Raw genomic sequence first — 21713 nt, 5'->3', positions numbered from 1 at the left:
TTGAAAACAGTTGTGCTTTTTATTTTAATGAAAACCGTTATATTATCCAACATTATAAATGTCTTTACTGTCACTTTTGATCATTTCAATACATTCTTGCTGAATAAAAGTATTAATATCTTTAAAAAAAAAAAAAACATCTTACTGACCCAAAACTTTTATGCGGTAGTGTAAAAAGTGTTCTTATTCACACTATACGATTTTGATTTGTATCTTTAACTAATGTATAACAATATTCTCTAATGTATGTAATGAAAAAGGGTCAATGATTGACAATAGGTGTGTTTGACATGAACTATTCTTAACCTTGCTGATCGGCAAGAATAGCCGGTTGCAGTCGGAGGTGGAGTTGAGAGCCATCAAGTCAGATACTTTCTGCTTTTTTTGTAATCTACATGAAAGCAAACGGAATGCTGTTGACAATAAATTTAAGTAGAATGTGCGTTCTAAATTTTAAGCAGTTAATTAACCATGAGCAAGTGAGCACAACCGAAGAAAATATACAGAATATAAAGATCCCTTTAGAGAAGCTTACAGAGGAACCTAATCCATTATGCTTCACTTTAATGCTGCTTACATGAAATCTCAGTATAAACAAACACCCTATAATATATATTCAAATGACAATAGTTCCCTGTGTCAAGTGTTGGGTTTAATTTTAATGCTGCAAAGATATGGAGCAATTTACAGAAAACATTACTCTATTGGACTATCTGGTACTTGTAATTTGTTCTTGGGATATTTGATTTGGAGAGCCCACTACCCTAGGATAAGCATTTTGGAGGTTAGTTTGGAGATTCTTTTGTATTTTGTTTTATCCTTTGCTTCATTTAAAATGATTTATAACCTCCTTTTAATATTGTTTGATTGTTTTTCTTTTAAACATCACACTTCAATTTTTAGTTTGTTTTCAATAATAATAAAAAATGTCAATAAAGCAAGTTATCAATTTTAGTCTAAGTTTTTATCCTGGCAAAATACAAACTTTTTTGTATGGGACCAGAACAATTATCAGTTAAATTACTGTTAAGGAATCAAATGTATAATTTGAAATTCAGTGTATGGTTGTAAACACGTAGTTAGTATTTATTAGATGTAATATTTGTTCTGATTTGTCAATGCAGAAATCATTTCAAGTGTCTGTGTCAAGTGCATGAATAAGGTGGTGTTAAATAGAACTCGAAAATGTGAGATTATATCAGAGAAATAGTTTGCTCTTGATGGTGTAACAGCTTTTTATATTTAGATAAACAGTCATTAGATGCCTGTATCTTATCTTTCTGCCATTTGCATTCAGCCGTCCTGTCTGAGTGGATGATTACTATGTTTTTTAAAAATAGTTTCAAAGTAAATTCTACAAAAAATGTTTTTCAGTCATGTTTGAACTCTGCTTATGTCTGTCTGCTCCCTATAAAATCTACAAGACAGAGTAAGACTTTTTAAAAATTACAGTTTAATGATCAGCAGAAATATCCAACTGGACAGGCTTCATTCGCCAACATTAAATCAAGAAATCCAACTTGCTGTAGTCTATTAAAGCATTATGATTATTTTTTTTTGGATTTCAGGCAAAGTGATTTCAGACTGCTGGGGCTGGACATAATAAAATAGCTACTGAAGGCAGAACCAGTGCACTTTTCTGTGCTATATTTTGTAGACTGGGCTTGTCTTTAAAAAAGTGATGACGAATGAAGACTAAAGGACTCATGCAAGTCATTAATAACATAGCTAGTGGGGTAAAGGGTACCTACCAGTGGAGAAAACTGACAGAGATTGCATTTTTACCAACTCTTTGCCTCTCTCTGGTGGTACAAATATGTATCACAGTCCATCAAACCATCCATAATGGATAAATGCAAAAACACAACTTCAAACAAGAATAAAAGAGTTTATTTTCTACAACTGATTGTGTCTTTTTTGAAGCTTTTAAGGCTAAAAGAAATGCTTTGTGAACAGTGATCAATAAACACCAACTTATCTGTTGGAAATGTTTTACTCAACGTTCAAAAGTACATTGCAACTTTAGATATGAAAAAACCCACAATCACAGCCATTTGTAAAATTTCATTCCTGAAATAAACGAGCAACGCACAATAGATGTTTTCAAGCAAAAAAGGAAAATTAATTCACAAATTTAACGTGTGCAAATATGCAATGTCGATCATTTAAATTAAATGTTCCTTTTACCTGTGGACAGCTTGAAACAACTTGCATTTGATGGATGAACTCTACCATCTAGAACAAACAAAAAAGTGCTTTGTAGTAAATTTTTCTTATTTTACCCAGTTCCATTTGGTCATGATGACACTCGACAGATATTACTATTGCATGACATTGCAAGAAATACAACAGTATTTTCTAGTCTCCATGTATAACCTAAAGAAAAACCTTTATTTTGTCAAACACACACAAAAAAAGAAAATGACTTTTGTAGGGTTTTAGCAACATGAGCATTTCTAGGTACTTGAAGAAATAGTGTCAATATAGTTGGATTTGTCTACACAGAACAGGAAACCGATCCCCTGTAGGGATAATACTCTCCCTATGATGTTCTAGTAGGGCTGCCTTTAGCATATGATGTGCATTTTTTTCATATGTGCAAGTATGGATTTTATTTACTTATTTGGTACAAATTCAGTCACTTTTACAAATCTGGAATTCATGATTACAAAACCTTGGTAGACATTTTTCAGATTTGTTGTTGAATTCAAAATGGCTACATGGGTTTTAGTGAATATGCAGTGAGCCAGGTCAGACAGCATGCCAGCAATTATACATAATGATTTAATACATAGGTTTGTAAATTTATAGTTGAATGCAAGAATATTATGGACACTTCTCCCTTCCCTGAGCTAAGAAAATGGTCCAAAAATTGCCTAATTAAATAGCACACTACCATAAAAAGGAATAAAAAAGATGGGGGAAAAAAAATCTACAATTATAGAAGGACCCCTCACCATACTGGCTTTTTGGTCCACTTCAGGGCACCTGGAATACACGAATGTGTGCAATTATACAGTATTCAACTGATATGTTAACAATAAATGCATTTAACAACTGAAAAGAGTTCAATTTTACAAGAACCGTCATTTTGATTAGGATACATCTGATCCCCAGTCGGCTGTCCAGTGCACTTAGTTGACTTGGGTGGTCACTGAATTTGCCTTTCATTCGGACCTACTCAGTCTTCTTCCTGAGGGAACTGCTGCTGTTCCAGTAGTAGAGAACCTGAGCTGTGATCACACCATTACAGCAAGAAGAGATGATGTAGGTGATAGCCATGAGAGAATCTCCTGTTTCCTGTACAGAGACATATAGGACACATTAAAATGATCTCTCATCAATGGACCCATTTCAAACAATGAGGATCTTTCTAAAGCAAGGATGAATTAAATTGAACAAAAGGGGCCTATTAAGATTTTTACATCATTCCAAGAATATACTATTTCAAATAAATGTTGTTCTTTTATGTGTCATGGTTTCCACAAAAATATTAAGCAGCACAACTAATATTAAAGGGTTAGTTCACACAAAAATGAAAATTCTGTCATTTATTACTCACCCTCATGCCGTTCCACACCCGTAAGACCTTGTTCATCTTCGGAACACAAATTAAAGGTCCCATTTTTCGTGGTTTTTTGAAGCTTTGATTGTGTTTATAGTGTGCAATATAACATGCGTTCATGTTTCGCGTGTAAAAACCCCCCCCCAAAAAAAACAGTATTTTTCACATAATTCCACTGTCATAAAAACGGGCTGATGACTTCCTTGTTCTATGAAGTCCCTCCTTCAGAAATACGTAACGAGTTCTGATTGTGCCAGCGGTTCCTGTGTTGTGATTCGACAGCAGTTTAGCGCATCTTGCCCGGAAAGGTCACGCCTCTTACCATAACGTGGAGATGCATGCGCTCAGTGTTATTGTAAACATGTCTTTAATTTTACCCTATCAATTTGAGCCGGAATCAGACCCGGTGATTGGACTGCGGGATGAAAATAACAGCGTTTCGACGACATGGCGACAAACACACTCTACAAACGCAACTCTTGTGTATTCCTGTGGGCGGAGGTTAGTCAAAAAACTGTTTTAGTGACGTCATTAAAGAAGGAAGTAGAGGGATGTAGTCCAAACTGGCCGTTCGATGTAGACGACTTCTGTTAAATATCTCGCTTGGCATTGAACTTTGAGCTTTAACGTTTTACAGATTGTATTTATACTCTAACAACAACATTACACACTAACTAAAGTTTGAAACATGGGATCACGAAGAACGGGACCTTTAAGATATTTTTGATGAAATCCGATGGCTCAGTGAGGCCTCCATTGAGAGCAAAGCCACTGAACCTCTCAAGATCCATAAATGTAATAAAAACATATTTAAAACAGTTCATGTTAGTTCACTGGTTCTACCTTATTATAAAGCAACAAGAATACTTTTGTGTGCCAAAAAAAATCGACTTTTCAACAATGTCTCGTGATGGCCAAATTCAAAACACTGCTTCTGAGCTTTACGAATCTTTTGAGTCAAATCAGTGATTCGGATCTCCTATCAAATGGCTAAACTGCTGAAATCACGTGACTTTGGTGCTCCAAACCACTGATTTGATTCGTAAAGCTCCGAAGCAGTGTTTCAAAATCAGCCATCACTAGATATTGTTGAAAAGCTGTTATTTTGCTTTTTTGGTGCACAAAGAATATTCTCTTCGCTTTAAATAATATTAAGATAGAACCACTGATCTCACATGATCTGTTTTAAATATGTTTTTAGTACCTTTATGGATCTTGAGAGAGGAAGTGCCATTGCTGTGAATAGTCTGAGCCATCGGATTTCATCAACAATATCTTAATTTGAGTTCTGAAGATGAACGAAAGTCTTACGGGTGTGGAAAGACATGAGTAATAAAAGACATTTTCTTTTTTGGGTGAACTAACCCTTTAACAAATGCTTCTTGAGTACCAAGTCAAGCACCAAATATTAGAGTGATTAGATCATGTGACACTGAAGACTGGAGTAATGATGCTGAAAATTCAGCTTTGTCATCACAGAAATTTTAAAATATAATGAAATATAAAAGTCATTTAAACTGCAATAATATTTCACAATATTACAGTTGTTTTTACTGTATTTTGATCCAATACATGATGTCTTGATGAGCATAAGAGACTTATTCGCTTAAATATTGCATGATAGCTCATTACGGTGGTTTTACCTGAACTGTAGTGAATATGCGTGCTAGAGAGCCTGCAAACAGCAGAAACACTGAAATAGCAGACAGCTGCCCAGTGTGGCCATTTCTGTAGTTGGTACCAGCCTGAATTAACTGAAGACACAGAAAATCAGATAAATACATTTCTGTGTGATCAGCTGTTGAACCAGGTTGTTTCTTTTGGTCTAGCTTACCCGTCCAAAGATGATGGCTGGCATATTAGAGGCTTGCATGGTAGTGACAACAGACATGGGGGTCATGGGAGACAGGAGGACTACCAACAGTCCAAAGTAGACTACCAGAAACCCCAAACCTGCAAGTAATCACAGCATAATCAAAAGGCACAGCATAAACAATTACTTAGAAAATTTAGATTTTTTCCCCCATTTATTTTTTTTAAATGGAAAGATGTGGAATTGTCTTATTACCTTTGATGGTGTTTCCTCCATAGTGCTGTATGAGGAAACCAATGGTCACAGTTTGAAACATGAGAAAAAGTGCCTCACCCCAGGAACTGTCAAAAATATTCACAGGTAAATGTTTTATATCTTTGTTTCTAGTAGCCAGTTTTCCACTTTGTTGTTTGACATTTATAAATGCATGGTGTGTGTATGGACAAATATTTACCAAAATGGTAAATAAATCTGAAATTAGACTTTAGCATAATTATGAAAAAGTGTCACTATCGATGTACCTGAAAGGAAAGTTGTTGGCAATACTGTAGGCCATGGTGCCTGTGATAGCAAACAGCTCTAGCAGTACAGAGTTAAAGCTCAGTCCCTCAGCACTTTTGGCACCAACCAGCTTTAGAATCTGAGGTAGCTTTACTATGAGGAAACATGCACAAAAACATCAGTGTTAGAGGAAATGGTCTGGGTTTTTATGTGCTTGTATTAAGACTGAAAAAAATCTCCAGGCCCCAAAAATTCTTCAGTTTTCCACCAACTTTTGCATATATGAACCCTTTACAACAGTGACAATGATTTTGAGATCTGTATTTTCACACTGAGGACAACTGAGAGACTCAAACACAACTATTAAAAAAGGTTCAAACATTCACTGATGCTCCAGAAGGAAACACAATGCATTAAGAGTCGGGGGGTGAAAACTTTTGAACAAGATGAAGAGGTCTAAATTTTTCTTATTTCGCTTGAATATCATTTTTTTTTTCCATTTAGTACTGCCCTTCGGAAGCAACAGAAGAAACTTGCATGTTTCCCGGAAGACAAATTAAATACAATTTACCTTGAACTTCAAATTCCAAATGTTTTCATCCCCCATTTTTAATGTGTTATAAAGATGGAAGTTTTTTTTTTTACCTAATACAGAACCAAGAATGATCCCAATGCCCAGGCCTTTACTGATCACAATCTTCAGACAATCCACTGTAGAGAATCAAAAACCCAAGTCAGACTTCAATATGATTTGCATGTAAACATGTTGACCACAATTTTAATGCAAGCTAAACAGCAAACACAGACATTATTACATGATGTTTATGGCGCAGATGACATTTAACATTATAACATGTGTTAATTAAACAAATTAGAAAATCAAGAGTCCTACGTTTTGACTGCCTTTACGGAAACTTCCGATTACTACCGAAGACATCCTAGACTCAGTAACAAAGAAGCTCACTAGGTTTAATGCAAATTAATAATATAACGTTACATTCACAGCTCAGAGAACCCCAAAACACTTTTTTTGTATGATAGATGATCATTACTGAATACTAATTTAAGTAATTAAGCATGTCTGCCTTAAAGTTGACAAAATAATGCAGTTAATACAGAAGTGGCCAAATGACAGATGGTCTGATATTATACAGAAGAGAAATCCTCTTTGTCATTGAATCGTTATAAGTGTACCAGGAAATAATCTTTGAAATATCTTTCATTGATCTATAAAGATGCAACTAAACTAATAAAACATGAACTTACCGTGCAGAAGATTGAACTGTAAAAAGAACTCGTCGTAACATCTTTCTGGCATTAAATAATTCACCAGAACATCTTTAAAAGGATCCATGAATGATGTTTCTGCAACTGCTTCAGACGCCGCCATGATGCAAAACGTCAGCTCAAGTCACGTGATGTAATACTTCCTCTTTATTTAAGGAAACGCTTCTAGTAACTTACTAGCGATTGAATACAGAGGTCACCTAAAATACGTTATTGTCCAATATTATTATTATTTGTATTTATTAAATTTGACTTGACCAACAAAAGGTGGCGCATTGTTCCATAACTCATCTAAAAGATCCTGCTTTGGTAGTTTGTCCTCAGTGACTTTCCGTAGAAGTTTATGACGCGATAGTGAAACTGACATTTCAGTTGTAGTAAACTTTGTTTCTTTGAGTTCAAATTATCCTGATTACTCGGGCTCATATGGACATGCATCGCTCAATAAGAAAGAGTGAATCTGGCATCAATTCCGTCATTTCAGGCCAGCCGTACTGCGTGTCAGTTTTGAAAGAGGGCTATTGCACAGCTGAAGCAGACGGCTCGTTTAGAGCTGACGGTACCATTTCTTTAATTACCGGACCACAGACTATTCTAGTAGACACCGGGGGTCCTTGGGACAGAGACTTCCTCGTCGAAAAACTCAAGGAGAAGGGTATGACGACAGATAGTGTTGCTATAGTAGTCGGAACCCACGGCCACTCTGACCACGTGGGAAACTTGGGATTGTTTCCACACGCCAAAATAATTGTGGGATGTGACATAAGTGTGGGGGATCGATATCTGCCAAACCAATTGGCTGAGGGACAGCCATACCCTATTGATGATTTTGTAAGTTATCCATATGTCATATAGGGCCATAATGGTAGTAACTATATATACAGTTGCAAGAAAAAGTATGTGAACCACTTGCAGAATCTGTGAAAATGTGCAAAATAATGTGAAAATTTAAATGTGCCCTAGAATTAAATATTGAATTCACCTTGGCATAGTTGAATAACAAGAGACATACACTGAGTTTAAAACTCCATTGTTTCCCCCTTCTTAAATCTCATTTGTTTAAAAGACCTCCGAAGAACAGGCGAATCTCAACATAACACCGACTGTTACGTAACAGCTGGGGTGTACGCCCCCAATATTTGCATATGCCAGCCCATGTTCAAGCCATTAGACAAGGGCAGGACGTCTGGAGCAACACAGCTGAATCATCAGACTATGTAAGCAAGCAAGGAGAACAGCGAAAAATGGCAGATGGAGCAATAATAACTGACATGATCCATGATAACATGATATTTTTAGTGATATTCGTGAATTGTCTTTCTAAATCTTGCGTTAGCATGTTGCTAATGTACTGTTAAATGTGGTTAAAGTTACCATCGTTTATTACTGTATTCATGGAGACAAGAGCTGTCGTTATTTTCATTATTAAACACTTGCAGTCTGTATAATTCATAAACACAACTTCATTCTTTATAAATCTCTCCAACAGTGTGTAATGTTAGCTTTAGCCACGGAGCACTATCAAACTCATTCAGAATCAAATGTAAACGTCCAAATAAATACAATACTCACATGATCCGACACATGCACGCAGCATGCATGACGAACATCTTGTAAAGATCCATTTAGAGGGTTATATTAGCTGTGTGAACTGTGTTTATGCTGTTCAAGGCAAGCGCGAGCTCCGAGGCGGGGGAGCGGGAGAATTAAAGGGGCCGCAACCTATATATCGGTGAATAGTTAATGATGCCCCAAAATAGGCAGTTAAAAAAATTAATAAAAAAAAATCTATGGGGTATTTTGAGCTGAAACTTCACAGACACATTCAGGGGACACCTTAGACTTATATTACATCTTTTAAAAAGAAGTTCTAGGGCACCTTTAACAAAATAAGAGAGATCATACAAAATGCATGTTATTTTTTATTTAGTACTGTCCTGAGTAAGATATTTTACATAAAAGATGTTTACAGATAATCAATAAGACCAAAAAAAAAAAGAAAGATGAATTTATTAAAATGACTTGGTTCAGAAGTTTGTGAACAATTGATTCTCAGTACTGTGCGTGGTTGTTCATGAGTCTCTTGTTTGTCCTGAGCAGTTAAACTGAGCTCTGTTCTTCAGAAAAAATCTCCAGGTTCTGCAGATTCATCAGTTTTCCATCATCTTTTGCATATTTGAACCTTTTACAGCAGTTACTGGATGATTTTGACATCCATCTTTTCACACTGAGGACAACTGAGAGACTCAAACACAACTATTAAAAAAGGTTCAAACATTCACTGATGCTCCAGAAGGAAACACAATGCATTAAGAGTCGGGGGATGAAAACTTTTGAACAGGATAAAGAGGTCTACATTTTTCTTACTTTTTTTTAATTTAGTACTGCCCTTCGGAAGCAATAGAAGATACTTGCATGTTTCCTGGAAGACAAATTAAATACAATTTACCTTGATCTTCAAATTCCAAAAGTTTTCACCCCCTGGCTCTTAATGCAACGTGTTTCCTTCTGGAGCATGAGTGAATGTTTGAACCTTTTTTAATAGATGGTTGAGTCTCTCAGTTGTCCTCAGTGTGAAAAGACGGATCTCAAAATCATTCAGTCACTACATCATCCAGGTAACCACACACAGTTCACATACTTTTTCTTGCAGTGTGTGTGTGTATACATACATACATATATATATATATATATATATATATATATATATATATATATATATATATATATATATATATATATATATACACACACACAGGGGTTAAATTGTTAAGTTGTTATGTGGGGGGCTCTGAGGTTTCAGGGGTGCATGTGTATGCGAAGACTACAAAATCGAGTCAATTGACAAACTAAAATATAACAAGTTGAGAGAGCCCTCTGCTATGAACACTAAAATGCTGATTTTGATCATTCTATAGATGCTGATAGTGTGCAAGGCTACATCTGATGACAATAAAATCTTTCTGTAGGCCTGTGCCTTCTCCTTTGTGTCAGTATCAAATATAAGAGTGATGCTACCATTAAAGGAGAGAATATAAATACAAAATACAGAGTTCGACATTAAGCCTTGTTTTGTGCTTGTCCTTTGGACAACTAAATTGGCCATTCAAAAGTAGCTCGCCTGGAGAAAAAAAAAGGATTTTTTTGTGTTGTAAATTGATTCTGAAACAAGCAACATTCTCATCAGTGTTTTATTAGCAGTGACATATTTAAATCTGCATATTTATGTTATTTACCCTGGGGGGTATTTTATTAACCTTTATAATGAGCATTCTCCCCAATCTAATAAAATGTATGTTTAATCTTTTATTTCAAATTCTTACATTTGATAAATTAAAATAGTAAGACACTATAGGGCTGTTACCAAATTAAATAATTTACACTGAAAAAGTACAAATGCATTCAATAATGTTATGAGATTCTTTAAATATTTTTGAATAGACAAATAAGAAATGTTAGTAGGAAATTTATACTTTTAAACATGAAATTAAATCACCAGTAGATGGCGGCAAATGACCGTCTTAATGAGTGACCCACTGAAACAATTCATTCAAAAGGCTGAATCAAGAATGAAGCAGTTGTTTATGATTGGGCAAAAAATCTCTATGTGCCGGGGCTCAATATAACTCCTGTGTATGTATATATATATATATATATAATTAGTTCACACCAGTTCAGTAATCCATTTTATCCACAAGGTATCCGTCATTCCAACACCTGGCCACATGGGCAGAGATGTCAGTGTCCTGGTAAAGGGAACATCAGAGGGTACAGTACTTGTTGCTGGAGACTTGTTTGAACGCTGCCATGATGAAGACTCTTGGAAGGAGCTGAGCGAGAACCCTGAGATACAAGAGACCAATCGACAGAAGGTGTTACAGATTGCGGATGTAATAATTCCTGGACATGGGCCATTATTTAGAGTCCACAAGGAATAATGGCATTGATGAAATCCTGGACCTGAGGTTGAGTTATAAACAGAGCAATTACAGTGAATTGATTACTGCATTTATGAAATAAAAAACACATTAATTTATATAATTCATAATACCATACCATTCATATTTCTCAAATGTATTTCAGATTAGGCTACTGGCTGTTCCTTTTTTTAGTTAAAAAAAAAAAAAAGTTAATTTCACAAGTTCAACTGCATGGTATAATATAACCAATGTACAGTATGATGACATAAATTGCTGTGTAAATGAGTTGCAGTACTCTGGGTGTGAAATGAATGTTGACCATGAGTTCTAATCTTAGTTTTTTAGTTTATTTATAACGACTGCCAAGCCACTGACCCACTTGTTTTAAGGTTATTTTTAGGCTTTATCTTATTTGTAAGTCATGTGACAAAAGGTGGTTATGGAAGATAACTGACGTCAGATTTGGTGACCTGGCAGTAAATAAGGATCAAAGTTTTCATTCTTAGAATGAATGTACTTTCCCATAATAATGTATAGATGGAAATTTTGTGTGTGCCATCTTATTTTTTTATACATAGGTAATAAAAAATTAAACCTTTGCTGTTGTGAACTCAAGTCTGTGACTGTGTCACCCTCAAGTTGTTCCAAACCTGTATACATTTCTTTGTTCTGTTGAACACAAAGGAAGATATTTTGAAGAATGTTTGTAACCAAATGGTTGTGAGGCACCATTGACTTACCCATCAAAATAAATGCTTTATGATTATTCTGTGTCAACATAAATGTGAAGCATTTTACTATGTTTGCATGTGTTTTTTTTCTTCTCATACTCAGTCCAAATCATCATTAGGACCTGAAAACATCTGCTTCAGAAATGAATTCCTATACAAGTAGTGTATTTTTGCACATTTACTCGCCCTTACTGGCAAAAATATTAGATGTAAATTGATTGTTTCAATTTTAGTGGTGGCTCACTGGTCTGTTGCTGCTTTGTACAACATCATACTTTAAATTAAGTTCAAATAAAGGTCATTGATGTCAAAGGTTTCTCACAGTGGTTAACCAAAAAACAGTAAAGTCCAACCACACATTTGATTAATACTGTAATGGTGAAGTAATTGAGTTTTGTGGTGAACAAACCAAAACATTTTGATTTAATTTATCCCATCTTAAAAATTAGATTAGCAGTTATAATAAAACAAAATGTTCTAATAATAGAAATGTTCACAAATCTGTACCTTGATCCATTTCCCATAGGTTTGACGTATGCTGTCGTACATAAAATAACTGTTTGATGCAGTAGTAGGAACTTGGTCAGAGTTTCCACTGACTAATAGATTTCCTGATTAGAGGGCATGTGGGATCTGCACATAAGTGCTCTAAAAGGTTCAGAGTTCAGTAAAGAGTCACACACATACAGGCTCACACCTGCAACAGCAGATAACGTTCATTGATCAAATTATCCAAGATAGATAGCAGAATAATATAAATGTCATATGTTAGCCCTGAATAAATATCATTGCAAGCATTGCACCTATTTACTTTATATGGTTAAATGGTTAGCAATAACAAAAGCATTAAGAATATCTCCTTAGTGCAAAACACAGTTTTCTGTCTAATACAATCATTCAGTATGTTGACTGTTTTTGAAACAGTGACACTGATAATTCAAAGTACAATTATATTTTTATGACAACTAATATATCATAAGATGTGACATGAGTACCTGACCTGACGTCAGATAGGCGTGTTAATCTAGAGCATTTATAATCTGTCCTCTTGTCATTTTAGCACTATAGAGAATAAAGGCTTACGCACTTCAAGTCTGTTTAATATTTCTGAACCATACCAAAACAGAATATTTACATTATGTGTACAGGAAAGTGCGCCAAGTTTATTGGCATCAGCCTCTATCCGCTGGCACTGCTGTCCATCATCTGCAACATTTTTCTGTTTTTCCCTGATTTTCAAATTACTTATTCTAAGGAGGATGCAGAGGGGCTCTACCGTCTTACAGATGAGATCAAATACATGGGAGGCGTTGTTGGAGGAGGTATCTTGGTGAGGAAATTCTATCTCGTTGTATTGTTATCGAGTTTTCCCTTGACATTTCTGTTGGTGTTGTCCGACCAGTTTCTTGGCACTATTTACCCGAGAGCATCCATTCTGGCTTCTGGAATGCATTGTAGGCTGTATCTCTTCTTTAACATATTTTATGTTGATAATGTCTGCTGTTTTTCTCTTTTAGGTATTAATTCCTGCGATTCACATCCATAGCACTGGGAGAGAAGGCTGTTGTGCAAACCGCTGTGGGGTGAGTTCTGCTAGGGTCACAGATTCAATTTTTTTCTAGATCTACACTCTTGACTTTAATTGAATTAGTGCTTAAGCAGGAAAGTAGGTGTGTCCGCTTTACCTAAAGGAATATTCATCATTTTAAAGGGATAGTCCACCCAAAATTGAACATTTTGTCATCATTTAATGACCCTTATGTCGTCCCAAACTTGTATGGCTTTCCTCATGTTTTTTCGAATTGGCACATTTTATTTTTCTTTATTTTTTTTGTCCATACAATGAAAGTCAAAGTTGTTTTGGACCCCACTTACTTTTATTGTATGGGTGAAAACAGTTGAAATATTCAAAATAGCTTTTGTGTTTCATAAAAAGTAAAGACATACAGGCTTATGTCATGATGACAGAATTTTCATTTTTAGGCAATTTCTTCAACATAAGCAAATTAAGCGATTATGACCAAATTTTTTCACTTAGTGAACCTTTAACTGACCTACATCGGTTGTGTTCTCTTTGTCCATTAGATGTTCCTGTCCATTATCTTTGCTGCAGTTGGTGTGGTTGGTGCTTTGTACAGTGGTGTTATAGCAGTGCTTGGTTTGATTAATGGACCAGTTTGCTTGCCTGAACATGGTGATTGGAGCAGACCATTCATGAACAGGTGTGAAAATGAATGGTCCATTCTATTTTCAGAACTCAAAACATCCTATCCACCTTTTTCCTGACGAGCCTACTGCGTTTTGAATTATGGGTGGCACTTCCGGTTTGGGGAACTTCCATTCAAAAAGACTGAAATGAATCATTTCAAATTATAAGGTTGCCCTTCAAACAAAGTCTAAACGTCAGTTTGACTGAATGAGCTGGCAACTACATGTTTTATTTTTAGACATCGTGAGAATTACGTGACGTGTTATTTTAAGGTGTCATGCCATTACAAGAATATCAAGAGCTCTTTTCAGTCGCTGCATGAGTATTTTCTTTTTTCCCCTTTGCATTCCGCTGCAATAGTATGAAAAAGGACAACATACACTGTTTTTTATGGTTTGTTGTCGCTTTTTAATTTACGATATATCCCATTAATTATTCATTGGAATGAACGAAGAATCTCTCGTTTTTCTCCTCAAATCCTCGCGTCTCTTTCCAGGTTTGTTTTCACAGGTAAATACAATTTATTATCTGTCAAAGTGACGCAAATAACTATAGTATCACGCAACGCTTGAGTAAATGAACATAGTAGAATAATGCCATCTCATTGTAGCCTACCGAGTTTTTTTTTCTTCTTAAACTTAAGCCTAGAGGAGAATCCCTACTTGGAATAGATCGAGCCTTTCAGTGTTGGCAACTTATTTTCAGGGGAAGTTGCTGAAGGCAGGTCGATTTCTTGCTAAACGATGCTATGTATCTATGATCAGATATTTATCAGTTTACGATATTTATGATCAGATATTTTTATTTTTAAATGCAACATTGAATTATTGAACAGTTATATTTTCATATTCTCTTATTATCTACACTCTAAAAAATGCTGGGTTAAAAACAACCCAAGCTGGGTAAAATATGGACAAACCCAGCAGGTTGGGTTAAAAGGCACCTATTATGCCCTCTTTCACATGATGTAATATAAGTCTCTGGTCTGGTCAAGTTTCAGCTTAAAATACCCCACAAATTTGCCCCTATTTGGGGGTGAGCAAAAACATGCCTTTTACTATATTACACTCTAAAAAATGCTGGGTTAAAAACAACCCAAGTTGGGTTGAAAATGGACAAACCCAGCGATTGGGTTGTTTTAACCCAACTGTTGGGTTAAATGTTTGCCGAACCAGCTGGGTAGTTTTATTTAACCCAACTATTGTTTGAAAATGACTATATGGATTACTTAAAATGAATCTAAAATGAAATTAAAATGTTCATTTATTAAACATATTAATAAATGTAAATTTTTTTAAGATATTTTGGGTTCATTTTAAGTAAGCAATACTGTAATTTTTAAACAATAGCTGAGTTAAGTAAATCTACCCAGCAGGTTGGGCAAACATTTAACCCAACTGCTGGGTTAAAACAACCCAATTGCTGGGTTTGTCCATTTTCAACCCAACTTGGGTTGTTTTTAACCCAGCATTTTTTTAGAGTGTACTATATTGCTGGCTAAAAAATAAATCCAAAATTGGTTGAAAAAAATGGCTGGGTGAAAACAACCCAATCCCTGGTTTTGTCCATATTTAACCCAGCAGTTTTTAGAGTGTAGTAAAAAAAATACAGTTTTAAACAATGCATTGGTAATTAATGCCACACTCTAAATAAGTCTGTAAAAATAGGGCACAATGTACTGTGTTAATATGAAGGAATTATCCGTATTGATTTTTCACAGGTGTTTTAAATTCAATTTTGTGTTTTATGTCCTGTATGGCAGAAAATTACCAGTACCTTTTCCATTTTTCTCACAGTGTACCTAATTGAACAATTTTAGGACCAAGCTAATAACATGCTGATGAACAATTATTATTGAAAAATTGCAACTCTCAACTTAATTCACATATGATGTGTGTGCATCTTTCTTCAGCTCTCTCCAGGCTGATGTGCTGCTTGGTTAGCTAGCTGTTCAATGGTTTCCTCTTTTTGTGTAATTTAGATGAAAATATGAGCCTTTTTTATTGTTTGAGTCACTTTTCAAAATATGCTGAAATTTGCCAAATACATTTTAAAAATAGCTAAATTTGTTGCTTGGTGCTTTTTAGAGAAAGAAAAAAAAAATGCTAGGGTAGTCTGAAAAGTTGCGTAATCTTGCAACAAAGTGTTTTCAGTGTTTTCAACACACTGATTACAGTTTAACTGAAGTCACATCCTTTGCACAATGTGTCATGGGGCATAGGAATAAGGATAAAAATGGCCTTCATGACAACTACAATAGGGCTTTTTGATCACAAAAATGTGCAAGAAAATAATATTTTAATATAATAATGTACATCAAAATAATGTACTGCAGTAATGTACAGTACAGTAATGTACTTTACTGCTTTTAATGTCTTTTTGTTGTTATTTATTTATTTAATTTTGCAGCACTGAAAACTACTTGGGAAACCCTGACATTTGGGACACTTGCAAAGAGCCAGAAAATATTGTGGAGTTCAACATTGGCCTGTTTGCTGCCCTGCTGGTGGCTGCTTGTTTAGAACTGCTGCTCTGTGGATTTCAGGTGCTCAACGGCCTCTTTGGATGCATGTGTGGTACATGCAATCGCAAAGAGGTGTGTATGGTGACTTGATTTCTAAAGGTCATTCCATTATTCATTTACTGCTTTTTTTACTGATGGTATTCAATGTTTAATAATAAGACTGATTTATGGTTTTAGCATGGTGCCTTGTAAAATGATCTGATAGTGGGTCTTAATTATGTTTTATTCCTTTAGGTGGTGACATAAGTTCAAAATGGCAACAGACCAGATAACACAGGATCAAGATCTATTGCCACACATTGGTTCTCAGTACTGATCAGTGTGACAGATGTGGAAGTGAACAGTAATTAACAAGAAAGGACCTGTAAAACTTACGCCACTGATTAACATCTTTTCTATTGAAACGTTGTTAGCATGTCATGCTATTGAATAATAGACTGAGAAAATGTGGCAGGAAACATTCCCTGATCATCAATGTGAATAAAATGAGTTCATTTGTTGTGTAAATGTAAATATGTTAAAGTGTTATTTGTTTTCTTATTTTATGTTGTAAAATATTTGGATGTTTTAAATGATAGTTCAATGTTATGTTAAAATCAATGCATTTACATAGACATTTTTCATTTATTAAAATGAATATAGATACATAATTAATTATTTCTTTAAAAAAAACGCCCCTTCCAAGTGTTACATCAGGAGCTGATACTGGTGGCATTTGCAATTTACGATGGAGGAAGTATTGGGTTGTTCTTATGAAGATTGTGTCAGGCAGACCTTTTGTTTTTACTAAGATCTAATTTGACAGACGTTTAACACATTTTATTCTGAATAAAACTTTCAACAGGTTTTGGCTCTTTTATTGCATGTTTCTCTTTTTTGTGACCTATTACTGAGGAGTTCAATGTGGTTTTTGGATGTGGATATATGTGTTTTTCAGTGTAGCATAAGATAACACATTAAAAAGAACACAGACATGACGAGTACTCACCACAAAACACTTCCTGAATTGAAGACGAGGAGAAATGAGATTGCAACTGCAGAAGAAGAAGTCTTCAGCATCAGTACCAACAGAAGAAACTCTCTTCTTCATAACAAAAACGGTAAGTCTACAATAACCTGCCTGGGTCTGAATTTTTCTCTGACATCTGAAATATTGTAAATGTAAATGATAAAATTTAAAGATATTCTAGGTGTATTAATGGCATACGACTTCTCTGCCATATGGCTTGTCTGTAAATACATAAATGGTATTTTTAGGCAATGTTTTTTTATTGCAGTCCTGACATTAAATAAATTGTATATGTATATATAAGACACGTTAGTTTAAAAGTATTATTTTAATTTAGTGTGCAAGTAGTAAGCTGTAAAAAAATAACTAAATAACTATATATATATATATATATATATATATATATATATATATATAAATAAAACAAGCAAAATTGCAACTGAATTTGACAGTTTTGACTTTGTTAACCCATTTTCTGTTCATAAGCAAGGGATACAACAGTAAAAACAGCATTAAAATGTGCAAAAAGAGTTTTCTTCTTTTTTTTTTTATCTCACATAACCCTTGTGCAAAATTCTAACAAGTTCTGAAATGTACATTGTACCCTTTATGTCACTTGACCTTTAAAAATACAAGTGTTAACCCTACACAGTTTTCTAAACGCGTCGAGTAGGAGGAAAGGTATACTCGAAGATCCCCCCCTTTTCTTTTTTTATTTTTTTTAATTTCCTACTGAGGCAAGCTACTGTATGATTGCAATACTTTGAAGAACTTTTAAATATGAAACATGCGATTTCTTTTGCAATTTCTAAGCATGATATAGCTAGTTGATAACATTTCATTACCCAACTCTTTGTTTCTCTGTCATTACAGGCTATTTAAGTCAAGGAGATAAATCCTAAGATCAGCAATGATGAATTCTACATGTCCACATTCAGAACGGCAGAATGTGGTTTTTGTCACTGTGTATTCAGTGGTCTTCATATTTGGACTGACGCTCAACGTCACCGCACTTGTAATTTTTTTCCGTAGCTCTAAATCACAGTCGCACACCATGACATACATGGTTCACCTAGCCTTTGCTGATGTTCTTCTGGTTTGCATGCTTCCAGTGCGGATCCTTTTCCACACGGGGTTGGCGATTTCGCCCAAGCAATTATGTGATGTTACCGGTCTCGTAATGCTAACTAACATGTATAGTAGCATCCTCCTCCTCACATGCATTAGCTTTGACCGTTGCATAGCGGTCTGCTTCCCGTTGTCTTCTCGAGTCCGTGAGGGCCGCAAGAAAGCATGGTGCATATGTCTGGGAATCTGGATCCTAACAATTGGAACGAGCTTTACGGTCTATTTAAAAAAAAATCTGAATGGCACTAATACGAGCATGTGTTTTGGAAATTTTCCGAGCTATGCCACTCAAACATCTGCTCTCATTTCCACGCTAATTGTTGGGTTTGGGATCCCACTAACCGTTATGATTATCAGCTCATGGGGGCTCGTCCGGGCTCTAAGCAAAAGCACGGCTGTCCAGACTAGTGACCTAGTAGACAGTGGAAAGATTAAAAGGATGATAATAGCTAACTTGGCGATCTTTCTGTTCTGTTTTCTACCTTATCACGTTATTCTTGTGGTACTTTATGCCTATGAAAAGAACACACCGTGCTCACTGTTGACCGCCTACCGGTACAGCCTCATGGTAGCTTGCCTGAATGCAATGCTCGACCCCCTGGCCTACTACTTCACAACAGAGACGTTTCGAAGAAAAATGGACGTTGAAACTACCGCTGTACGCAGAAAATGGCAAACAAACAGCCACAGCTCGGACGGAAACAACCGTTCACGTGCCCCGCTCACAACGTAAGCGGCAGCTGAACTCAACTCTGAAGATGAAAATGAACATTTTGCAGGTCTCTCGTGCTTACAGTGAATTGGTTGACATGAAAGTTCTCACATAGATTTCGGCTTTAATAGGAAGTACATATCTAGAGATAAGAGAGTTCAGTCGAATATGACTCATACGTTTAAAAACAAAGAACGAAGAAAAAAGGAAGCCACAAGTCACTCGTGGGTGAGCTGCTGACTGCATGCAAACAATGTTTGCAAATAAGTGTAATGTAAAGTTTAAGTTCCTTTTTAGAGGGCCTTGGTTCTCCTCACATATGCAAGATTGAGAATTTAAGACCATTATTTATAGTGAACATGTTCTATGAGCATATCCACATTTATATATTTGTAAAGTTTTTACATTTTTTAAACCATTCATAGCCTTTCAGTTGTGCAATGGTGTTTTGTTGTTGTATTTGTTACTGTTTGTAAGCATAATTTTGCATGTATTTTTGAAATTTACTTAAAATAATATATGTACATATGTGTTTAAGTTAATTTAAGTTTAATTGTTTAGAATTTATTGTTACTCTTGAACGTTTTAAAATTAAAGTATAGTGAAATAGCTTTAAAAAACCACCAAACCCTCTTTCCTGCCCATTTCCACACCCTTCCCCCTCTCTAGTCTCACATCCGTTTGACCTGGTGTGCATGTTCTGAGCATAACGAAAATCTTCTCATGTGTATATATATATATATATATATATATATATATATATATATATATATATATGTTAATAAAAGTGTTTAGTCTCTTTTTGCAGTTGTAATTATTAATTTCTATCAATCCATGTGATTTTCTTTTTCTGAGAGGTGACAAAGAGAAATAAAAAATAACTAGGTCCGATTTTCTGGGATATAATCTTAAAGGGATAGTTGAATGAAAATTCTGTCATCATTTACTCACCCTCGGGTTGTTCCAAACCTGTATGAATTTTTTGTTCTGTTGAACACAAAGGAAGATATTTTGAAGAATGTCTGTAACCAAATGGTTGTTACTTGTGCATTGACTTACATAGTATTTTTTCCTCATATTATGGAAGTCAAAGGGGCCCATCAACTGTTTGGTTACAAACATTCTTCAAAATATATTCCTTTGTGTTCAACAAAACAAAGAAATGTATACAGGTTTGGAACAACTCAAGGGTGAGTAAATGATGACAGGATTTTCATCTTTGGGTGAATTAACCCTTTAATGGCAAAATAAAGATTTTGATAAAGATGCATGTGAATACTCTTCAAGTCTCCTGCATGTGTGATTGACTAACTTACCCATAAATTGCCCATGGGAACTAAAGTTCTCAAACCCATACAGCATTAGAGCCAGGAGTATAGGCTATTCCATTCAAATTTTGCACTTTAACGTCGCTGTTGTAAATTAAGCACCCCCCCGGTGGTAGGCTAAATCAAACATCAGCTGTTGTATAATGGAACAGATTATCTGTCAAATTAAAGGATTAGTTCACTTTCAAATTAAAATCACCCCAAGCTTTACTCACCCTCAAGCCATCCTAGGTGTATATGACTTTCTTCTTTCTGATGAACACAATCAGAGAAATATTAACAAATATCCTGATGCATCCGAGCTTTATAATGGCAGTAAGCGTTACTAAACGAGTATGAACTGAAGAAAATGTCTCCATCCACATCCATCCATCATAAACATATTCCACAGTTAGGGGCCGTTCACATATTGCGTCTTTTGCACGCTCAAATTCGTTATTTCAAATGTAGCCACGCGGCAGGCGCGCACATAGTGGAAGTGTCACGGTCGCAACACACATGCTCTGCTTTTTTTTTCCAGGTGCTGTAACGGTCACTTAGAAGCATTTATAGTAATTTGAGGTAGAATGTGAACTGCGCATGTGCATGGTGTACGATCAAGAATGCCACAAGTGCACCGCAGGTCATGTGACAAGAATCATGTGACAAGAATCCTTTGCTGAAACTTCCTCGTCCTCGTGGAGAGCGCAGTTCATGCAAAGAATATACAATAACAAGAAGCGACACTCAATAGAACGTTCCATTGAAACACCGGTGCCCAGCAGCAGCCCTGCGTTTCCGCCATTTTGTGGTGAAAGCGACTCGGCAGTTCACTAGTTTCTATGGCAACATCAGCTGCTTTGTTAAAAAATAAAACGTACATTAAAGCTGAAATCCAAACTGAATGATGACAACACAGAAAATACTATCACTAGTGATCATCAAATCCTTTTTACAGTTTATTTTACAGACTGTGTTTAAGACTTCCACTTTTTTCACAAAACCTT

The 21713-nt window shown here is 35.4% G+C and overlaps 4 protein-coding genes across 4 annotated transcripts; 3 read left to right on the top strand and 1 right to left on the bottom strand.

The window, feature by feature from the left end:
• Positions 1-1879: 1879 nt before the first annotated feature.
• On the bottom strand, positions 1880-7418 carry mpdu1b (mannose-P-dolichol utilization defect 1b). The gene is made up of 7 exons (XM_067400423.1): positions 7146-7418; positions 6525-6590; positions 5900-6032; positions 5634-5719; positions 5400-5518; positions 5209-5319; positions 1880-3300 (listed from the first exon to the last, which is right to left on the bottom strand). Exons 1-7 carry the CDS (start codon positions 7267-7269, stop codon positions 3178-3180), a joined length of 762 nt encoding a protein of 253 aa, XP_067256524.1. The 5' UTR covers positions 7270-7418; the 3' UTR covers positions 1880-3177.
• A 174-nt stretch (positions 7419-7592) lies between these two features.
• mblac1 (metallo-beta-lactamase domain containing 1) lies at positions 7593-11851 on the top strand. The gene is made up of 2 exons (XM_067400425.1): positions 7593-7997; positions 10865-11851. Exons 1-2 carry the CDS (start codon positions 7593-7595, stop codon positions 11102-11104), a joined length of 645 nt encoding a protein of 214 aa, XP_067256526.1. The 3' UTR covers positions 11105-11851.
• A 1045-nt stretch (positions 11852-12896) lies between these two features.
• Positions 12897-16923, top strand: tm4sf21b (transmembrane 4 L six family member 21b). The gene is made up of 5 exons (XM_067400422.1): positions 12897-13147; positions 13335-13400; positions 13903-14039; positions 16436-16622; positions 16785-16923. The coding sequence occupies exons 1-5, from the start codon at positions 12956-12958 to the stop codon at positions 16794-16796; spliced, it is 594 nt and encodes a 197-aa protein (XP_067256523.1). The 5' UTR covers positions 12897-12955; the 3' UTR covers positions 16797-16923.
• A 595-nt stretch (positions 16924-17518) lies between these two features.
• si:dkey-3k24.8 (lysophosphatidic acid receptor 6) lies at positions 17519-20275 on the top strand. Its single transcript, XM_067400421.1, has 2 exons — positions 17519-17650; positions 18433-20275. Exon 2 carries the CDS (start codon positions 18470-18472, stop codon positions 19418-19420), a length of 951 nt encoding a protein of 316 aa, XP_067256522.1. The 5' UTR covers positions 17519-17650; positions 18433-18469; the 3' UTR covers positions 19421-20275.
• Positions 20276-21713: the final 1438 nt, after the last annotated feature.

The sequence above is a fragment of the Chanodichthys erythropterus genome, chromosome 11, assembly GCF_024489055.1.
Source record: "Chanodichthys erythropterus isolate Z2021 chromosome 11, ASM2448905v1, whole genome shotgun sequence".
Taxonomy (NCBI): domain Eukaryota; kingdom Metazoa; phylum Chordata; class Actinopteri; order Cypriniformes; family Xenocyprididae; genus Chanodichthys; species Chanodichthys erythropterus.
The sequence above is the reverse complement of the archived record's forward strand: the minus strand, read 5'-3'. Positions and strand labels throughout refer to the sequence as shown.